This window comes from Streptopelia decaocto, assembly GCF_964273445.1.
Source record: "Streptopelia decaocto genome assembly, chromosome: 1".
In the NCBI taxonomy this organism is placed as follows: Eukaryota; Metazoa; Chordata; class Aves; order Columbiformes; family Columbidae; genus Streptopelia; species Streptopelia decaocto.
In genome coordinates this window covers 136,010,453-136,018,418 of record NC_138663.1, presented here as the reverse complement: position 1 = coordinate 136,018,418, position 7,966 = coordinate 136,010,453, and the positions used below count along the sequence as shown (strand labels likewise).

Genomic DNA, 7,966 nt, shown 5'->3' with positions numbered 1-7,966 from the left:
CAGCACCCAATCTCTGATCTCATTTACTCTTGGATAAACGAGGAGCACTTCCTGCAGGCATTGCTTCTGAAGGTTAAAGAAAAGTAGAACTGGTACCAAGGTATCCATTGGGATGTGTCTTGTGAGCACAAGTACTTAGCAGCAGCTTCTGCTCACTCTGAGTTGCTGTTATTAGCAACACTCAGGTCTCAACATCAGCATGAGCTGGGTCTCTGGGGTGTCGGAGGGCAGTCTCGCTTCCTGGAATACAGTCAGCATTTCCTGGACTCAAGTTCTACACGAGCCAAAAAAACAACTGTTTGCATCTCGAGTGAGCTTCTGCTCTTTGCTCTTGGAAACTGCCTAGTTTTGTATTCACTGTAACATAAGACTGGACACAAATTTTTCACACAAAAATTTATTTAGTTATTGTGCAGGAGACATTGGGAGAGAGGGTCATGGGGACCGGCATGCCAAATGTAGTCACAGAAACTAGCAGGAAGTCAGGTCAACTTATTTTCCCAAGTGTCTGGCTTCTCATTCCTGCGGAAAAAGAAAATCAATCTACCCATCATAATAACCAAAATAAAAACATAACCGATAAAAAACAGCCCTGAGCTTCACTATTGCTTTGAGAACTGCAAAGTCTGTCATTCTGCCAGTGAGTAGAAGTTTCTCATGCACAGCAGACGCTGTGCAAAGTGAGTGGGTGAAAGCAGGCAGTGAGACACTGTAAAGCCTGCAGCTCTCGGCCTTAACATTAACCTGACATAAAAGTGGGGTTTTCTACTTCCAGTGAAGCTCCAAAATTCTGTGAATTATGCTGAAGTCTTCTGGCAACTGTGGTTAATTAACCACAACTGCTTACTATTTTCGAAGGCTGGTGCTTTTTGCTTTGGAAACAAAGTCAATGATATCAGGTGTCAAGGAATTCTCAAAACCACACCCTATGTGAGACTTTTGCATGCTGTTTAGTATTAAATTGTACAGGATGAATACAGTATGTTATATGAACAGGTATAGTTTCTGGGAGCAATTTCAGTCAGCTCCTCCAAACAATAATTTTTTTGATGATTATTTCTCAAATTAATAACAGAAAGCAAGTCTTTGTCCAAGCAGGAAAACAAGCTACAGGTTTACCCTTACCACAATACACATAACAAATGACATCTTTGTGTGGAAATTTATTAAAAAGTTACTAAGAAGTAGAGAGCATCACCCTGACAAACCTGTTGAAGGTACAGTAGAGATGGACACTCGGCTCAGGAGCTGTGACATATATATATGTGTATATATATACATAAAAGTATATCACTTATATCACTTTGGGTTAAAGATTAGTTTGATGATTAGTGACTGACTTTTAAGGTTAAATTAAAAGTGTGGGAATATATAACAAAAAGATATGGCAAAATATATATTTTTTTTAATAAATTATGAACAAGTATTTACAGACAGCAGTAGAGGTAGGATAGTCCCACTCTAACAAAAGGTCCTGTTGAACACTCCTGCAATGCAGCTGCAATTAGCAGAAGAAATTGTGCAAGTAAACATCTAAGTGGTGTGTGCATCAATAAGGAAGGATGTCAAGTTTTCTATAGGGTCTCTGCTTCCTACAACAGGACTGGGCATAGGCATAAGTCACCTGTGATCCTTCTCATATTGTTAGTAACTGTTAGGTTTCACTACCAGAAAAAGCACACAGGACTAGCTTAATTGTCCTAGAGAGCTGTCTAATGCAAAAATCTGTCGACAGGCTGGCCAAGTTCATAAGGTAAGCTCTGAAGTAGGAAAGATGGGGAGATCAGTATCCAGAGCTTAGTAATGGACAGGGGCACTGTCCCTGTAGTAGTAGTAAAGGGCACAGGTGACAGGTATAAAATAGACCTCAGAAGAAAAAAAAAAATGCAGAAGGAGACATGAAGGTACATGCACAAACACATGCAGCATGGAAAGCAAGCAGGAAGAATTATAGTTCTCCATGAGCTTGCAGAATGACAACATTGTTGGAATAGCTGAGACATGGTGAGCAAGCTTGCATGATTGGAGCCCTGCAGTGTATGTGTAGAAGCCCTCCAGGAAAGTCATGGAGGGAGGAGAAGAAAAGAGGCTGCCCCTTTGTGAAAGAGTGACTTGAATGTGTGGAGTCCTGATACAGGTGACAGGGTGGCTGAGAGCTCGTGGGTCATGGTCCCACAAAAGGCCAGTATGGATGACAACATGGTTGGACCATGCTACAGTCCACCAGATGAGGGTAAGGAAGGAGGTAAAGGTTTCTCTAAACAGCTTAAAGAAATCTCTGACTGGCAGACTGGCACACAGGGGAACTTCTGGCATCTCCTGGAAAGGCAATGCAGCAATTCAGGCAGTCAGGAAGATTTTTGGGCAGCATCAGGGACAATTTCTTCACACAGGCTGCCAGATGCTCCAGTAAGAGCTGATGTGCAGCTGCGTCTGCTGCTCGCTAACAGAGAAGGACTAGATGGGGATACGGTCACAAATGGCTGCCTTGGCTGTAGTGACCAAGAAACAGCTCCTGATCCTGAAAGGAGTGAGAAATGTGAACATCAGAGTACAGGCCCTATGCTTTTGGAGAGCAGATTTCCACTTATTCAGGTAGGCAGGATCCCATGGGAGACAGTTCTGAAGAGAAAGGAGCACAAGAGAACCATCAGGTCTTTAGGGAGGACTTTCTCCAAGCATAAGCACACACCATCTCCATAGTCAGGAAAATAGGCAGGCAAAGCAGATCAGCTTGGCGAAGCAGGGAGCTCCTGTCAGGGCTCCAGTGCAAAAATTGCTTATACTGGATATGGAGGCAGGGGCAGCCTGCAGTGGAGGAATTTAGGAACACTGTCCAGGCAGGTAAGGGTGGTGTTAAGAGAGCCAAGGTTCAGCTATATTTAGACTCGCGAAGAACATCAAGTGCAACAAGAGCTACATCTGCTCCTATGTTGACTGTAAAGGAATAAAGGAGGAAAACTTGAGCCTGTTCTTGAGTTGGTGGGGGTTGATTTCAGGATATCACACAAAGCTTAGTTACTTGATGTGTTTCTTGCCTCATTCTTCATTAACAAGGTCTCATGGGCTCCCTGCTTAGTCAAAGGGCTTAAGAGAAACTACCAGGATTACTTGGGAAAACTTGATCCATGCCAGTCTGTGGGACTTCAAAGGTGCTATGAGAGCTGGCTGATGATAATGTGAGTGCTATCACCTTTAAATGACCATAGAGATTGGGGAACTCCCTGACAACTGGGAAAAGGAAAAAGGCACACTCATTTTTTAAGAGTGCCAAAAGGTCAAACTGAGCATCTAGAGGCTGGTCAGCCTCACTTTCATCTCTGGGAGAATCACAGAGCTGGCCCTCTCAGGATGCATTTCTGGGCTCGTGGAAGAGAAAGTTGTTGAGAACAGTCAGCATACACTTAACTAAGGGTAAATCATGCCTAACCAACATAACTGCCTTCTATACTGACAAAATAACTAGATTTATGGATGAGGGGAAATTAGTATTTTTATACCCTGTCTTTAGCAAGTCCTTTGACACCATCTCCCAAAACATTTCTGTGTCCAAGTTAGAACATTATGGGTTGAAGGGGTGAACTAGACAGACTGTTGCATGGATAAGGAACAGGCTGGATGTCTGTGTCTAAAGAATTACAGTCAACAGCTCAGTGTACAAGTGGAAACAATTAATGAGTGGTGTCCTGCAAGGTTCTGCACTGGGACCAATATCTTCAGTCACATAGATAGTGGGGATTGAGTGCACCCTCAGCAAGTTTGCAGATGACAACAAGTGCATCTTGATGTGATCTGTGGTGCAGTTGATACACTCAAGGGAAGGGATGCCATCCAGAAGTACCTTGATAGGCTTGAAAAGTGACCCCATGTGCACCTTGCAAAGTTCAGCAAGGCCAAGTGCAAGGTCCTGCACCTGCAATTCCTAATATCAGTACAATGTGGGACATGAATTGAGAGTAGCCCTATGGAAAAGGACTTGGATATACTAGTGGACAGAAAATTAGATATGACCCAGCCAATTGCACCCTGGGCTGCATCAAAAGAAGCATGACCAGCAGGTCAAAGGGGGTGACTCTCTCCCTTGACTCCACACAATAAAGACAGGGACCTGTTAGACCAGGACCAGAGGTGAGCCATGAAGATGATCAGAGGGCTGAAATACCTCTCCTATGAAGGAAGGCTGAGAGAGTTGGGGCTGTTCAGCCTGGAGAAGACTTCAGGAAGCCCTTATTGTGGTCTTTCAATACATAAAGGGGGCTTATAAGAAAGACAGAGAAAATATTTTTACCAAGGCCTGTAGTGACAGGACAAGGGGCAACAGTTTGAAAGAGGGTAGCTTTAGTTTGGATATAAGGCATTTTTTACTATGCAGGTGGCAAGACAATGGAACAGGTTGCCCAGAGAAGTTGTGGATGCCCCATCACTGGGAGTGTTCAAGGTTAGGCTAGATGGGGCTTTGAGCAACCTGATCTAGTGCAAGATGTCCCTGCCCACATCAGAAGGGTTCGACTAGATGATCTTAAAAGGTCCCTTCCTACCCAAACTAGTCTATGACTGTATAGACAGGCAAAGAATTGATTGGATGATTTGGCTCAGATGGTAGTGGCTACAGGTCATACTCACCTGGGTGGCTAAAACAAGTGGAGCACTACAAGGACCTGTGCTGATACTGGTCCCATTTAACATCTCTATCAGTGGTCGGGAGGAGGGGATAAAGTGCAGTTTTGTCAAGTTTGCAGATGACACCAAATTGGGAAGAATCAGTCAACATGCTAAAGGGCTGGGCTGTCAGAGAGGTCTAGACAGGTTAAAATGCAAAGGAGGAACCACTTGCAATAATACAAGCTAGGGTCTGGCTGGCAAGGGAGCAGTTCTGCTGAAAAGAAGCAGGGGGATCCCAGTAAGCAGCAAGCAGAACATGAGCCAGCTGTATCCCCTGGAAGCAAAGGTGGCCAACAACACCCTGGGCTATATTAACAGGAGCTTAGTCAGTAGATTGAGGGTAGTGATTGTCCCCCTCTACTCAGCACATATTAGACTGCATTCAGAATGGAATGCTGCACTCTATTTTGAACACCTCCAGGAAGACAGATATCAAGTTCAAGCAAGTTCAGTGGAGGGCTAACAAGATGGTCACAGCACTTGTACTGTGAGAAGAAGCTGAAGGCACTGTGTTTGTTCAAGCCTGGAGAGCTTCTGATCTCTGGTTATCCTTGTCAAGCCTTCATGATTCTTTACACATAACAAGTTCAAAATCAACTGAAAGGACTTTCAGCTTTCATTAACAACCAGCACGCAGAAGTCAGGAAACATGTACCATAGCTTGATGCTTTTAAAACATTAATACATTACATTATCTTTGATTCTTTTGAGCTCCAGTGTATTTACAACCTCAGTTTTCAAGTTTTCTTCCCAGTCACAGCAACCTAAAAACATACTATTGGTCTTTAGAAATTGGTAGGTTGACCCTTTCTTAGAATAACGTGAAACAGAATCTAAAAAAAAAAAAAACAAAACAACACTAAAAGTGCAAAAATATCAAAAGTCCAAGGAAAAAAAAAAAAAGCGAAACTGCTGCTAGGAACGTCAGCTTTGTTCCAATGCAACAATAAACTAAACTGTGGCTTTATCACAAAGTCAACCACCATCAGGAGATGATCAATTTGCCAGTCTTCTGCCAACTCCAGGAGATAGTTATCTTGGAGAATATTTGTCTGGAGCATCAAGTTCCTGCTAAATAACTGAGACTAGCAAATGGGAACTTCCATCCACCCGGAACTGCTGAAGTATGAACCATCTTTCTTCTGACTGTAACAAGGTACTGATCCAAAACTGCACAAAAAGCTGATCAGTTATTGATCCACATTCATGCAAATGGATATGATTTTGTTGATCTCCAAATACCAATTATAAAAAAGGCCTTTGCTCTTACATTTTGTGTTAGTAGAAAAATGTTTCTTAAAACCATATACAAAACAATATAAAAGATTTTGTTCATGATTCAGCTTATTTGTCCTCATGCAGTGATGCTAGAAAATGAGGCTGCCCATCCTGGGAAAAGAAAAATAGGGACTGTAAACAGCTCAGTTAGTCTTAAAAGCACTTCTTTGTGGATTACTTCAGTGCTGGTGGAAAACCTCCAAGAGAAAAGATAGCAGCTCCTTCATCGTTGAATTCTATGGCTTCTCTTCCACCGTTGTTTGGTCCACAAAGCAATTATTTGCTTATGATTTAAGATCTGAAGCAAAAGAAAAAGCAAAGCACACAAGTAAATTATTATGTCTTCTCTTCTAGAAATTGAACTAGTCATGCAAGAATACTGCAGGCTTTAAATACTAATAAAGTGTGAAGATTAATTAAGACATTGTCAAGTGATCCAAAACAATCCAATTTCAGCAGCCATGTGACCCGTGGTATCCATTAGCCACTAGTCATTTTACCCAAATTATCTGCTTATGATTAGACATGTTCCTCTGCAACTGGAGCAGGTTAAGAGCATTTATCACTTACTGCCAGCCACCTGCTAAGCAGGTGGTTACTTCTGAGACTGTTCTGACTCCATGACTTTGGATCATATAACGAGGCACTTAAGACACCATTTTTATGCCAAGGTTCAGGTCTAAAAATCTTAGTATCAGCTATGAACCACATAAGCATGTGATGCTCCTGCTATTTCTTCCACACAGTAATGCCAGGTGCTTTTGGAGTTTTCTCTTTTAAAGATTGTGAACTAAGTTCATATTCGAAGGCAAAGGGAAGTTACAGTGCAGGAAGTCTGAATCCAGCAAGTTCAAGACTACATGTCCAACACAACTCACTGCATGCAGCATGCATCAACCTCTAACCAGGTCAGTTTCCAAAAAAAAACCATACCCATACACTTATATTGGTGTTCCTGTTTTGGTACACACAGGGCAACAGTATAAGGGGAACCAACTGGATGTGCAAGGCACCGTGTCATTCAGTCTTTGCTCCTATTTGATAGCACTATCCCATCCAATAGCCTCTAGCTCAGCATCCCTCCAACCTAGGATAAGATGCCAGGAGGCAACCAAGGAGAGCAGGATATGTTGACACATGGCACTCATCTCTGTAGACAATGAGAAAAAGAAAAGTGTCCCTAGTCTGGTTCTTACAAGGTTTCTGGATAGGTCTGAAGTCCTTTTATGATTTGTATCCTTAAAATCCAAGCAGGTTTACTGCTTTACCTATGGCTGACTTAGGCCAGCTTGATGACAGGACTAAAGAATGTGACTGAGAAGCCAAACTGGGGGTGTGGGGGCATGCTGCTATTTGCTTGTGTCTATACAGTGAGAGGGCCTGAATATGAAATTAGTGTTCTCCTTTCATTTTATAGCTGTGGTGATAAGCATCAGGTTTCACAGTCCCCACAGAACATCGAAAATATTCTGTCCCCACACAGCTCACAAACAGCAAAGAAAGCACACCTACATCTGATGTCTTGACATGACGTAACAACATAACTGTTCCAGATGCCAAACCTTTAAGCACGATGTAGAAGCACAGCTTAGCCAAATGAGTAGTAGCCCCTGCAAAGCCACACATCACACAGGCCAAGCGTAAAACACTAAATTACATCATTTGGTCTTTGGTATTGCTCCTTGGCAACTAACAGGATCTGACTCAGTTATTACAAGATACCACAGCTTCCTCTCCAGCTGCCCAGCCCTGTTTCAAGTCTGTTCCTTCTTTCTTGAACATTTCGTTGTCAGTTTCTTCTGCATCACAGAGTCAGGTGTCTTACACTCAGTCCTAACTCCCTCCCACTCATCCATGTTTTCTGACATTCGGAGATTTTTTTTCACATTTTCAACACTGTCTTCAGCAAATATCTGAATGTGATTGCTTGGCTGGCAATTTAACAAAAGAATCAAACCTGGAAGAACAGAAAACCCTGCAGCAGTGAGGTGCCGCTAGCATCCCCCATGCATGTTGAGAATCTTTA

The 7,966-nt window shown here is 42.7% G+C and overlaps 1 protein-coding gene across 5 annotated transcripts in view; it reads right to left on the bottom strand.

The window, feature by feature from the left end:
• Positions 1–396: 396 nt before the first annotated feature.
• CD58 (CD58 molecule) overlaps positions 397–7,966 on the bottom strand; it is a 35,943-nt gene continuing 28,373 nt past the window's right edge. For 3 of the 5 annotated variants that reach the window (XM_082056920.1, XM_082056921.1, XM_082056922.1), the window contains one exon: positions 397–6,238. In XM_082056920.1, the coding sequence (XP_081913046.1) occupies positions 6,225–6,238 (14 nt within the window). In that variant the 3' untranslated portion in view covers positions 397–6,224. The remainder of the gene's footprint in view (positions 6,239–7,966) is intronic. The other 2 variants (XR_014184475.1, XR_014184476.1) reach the window with 2 other exon arrangements.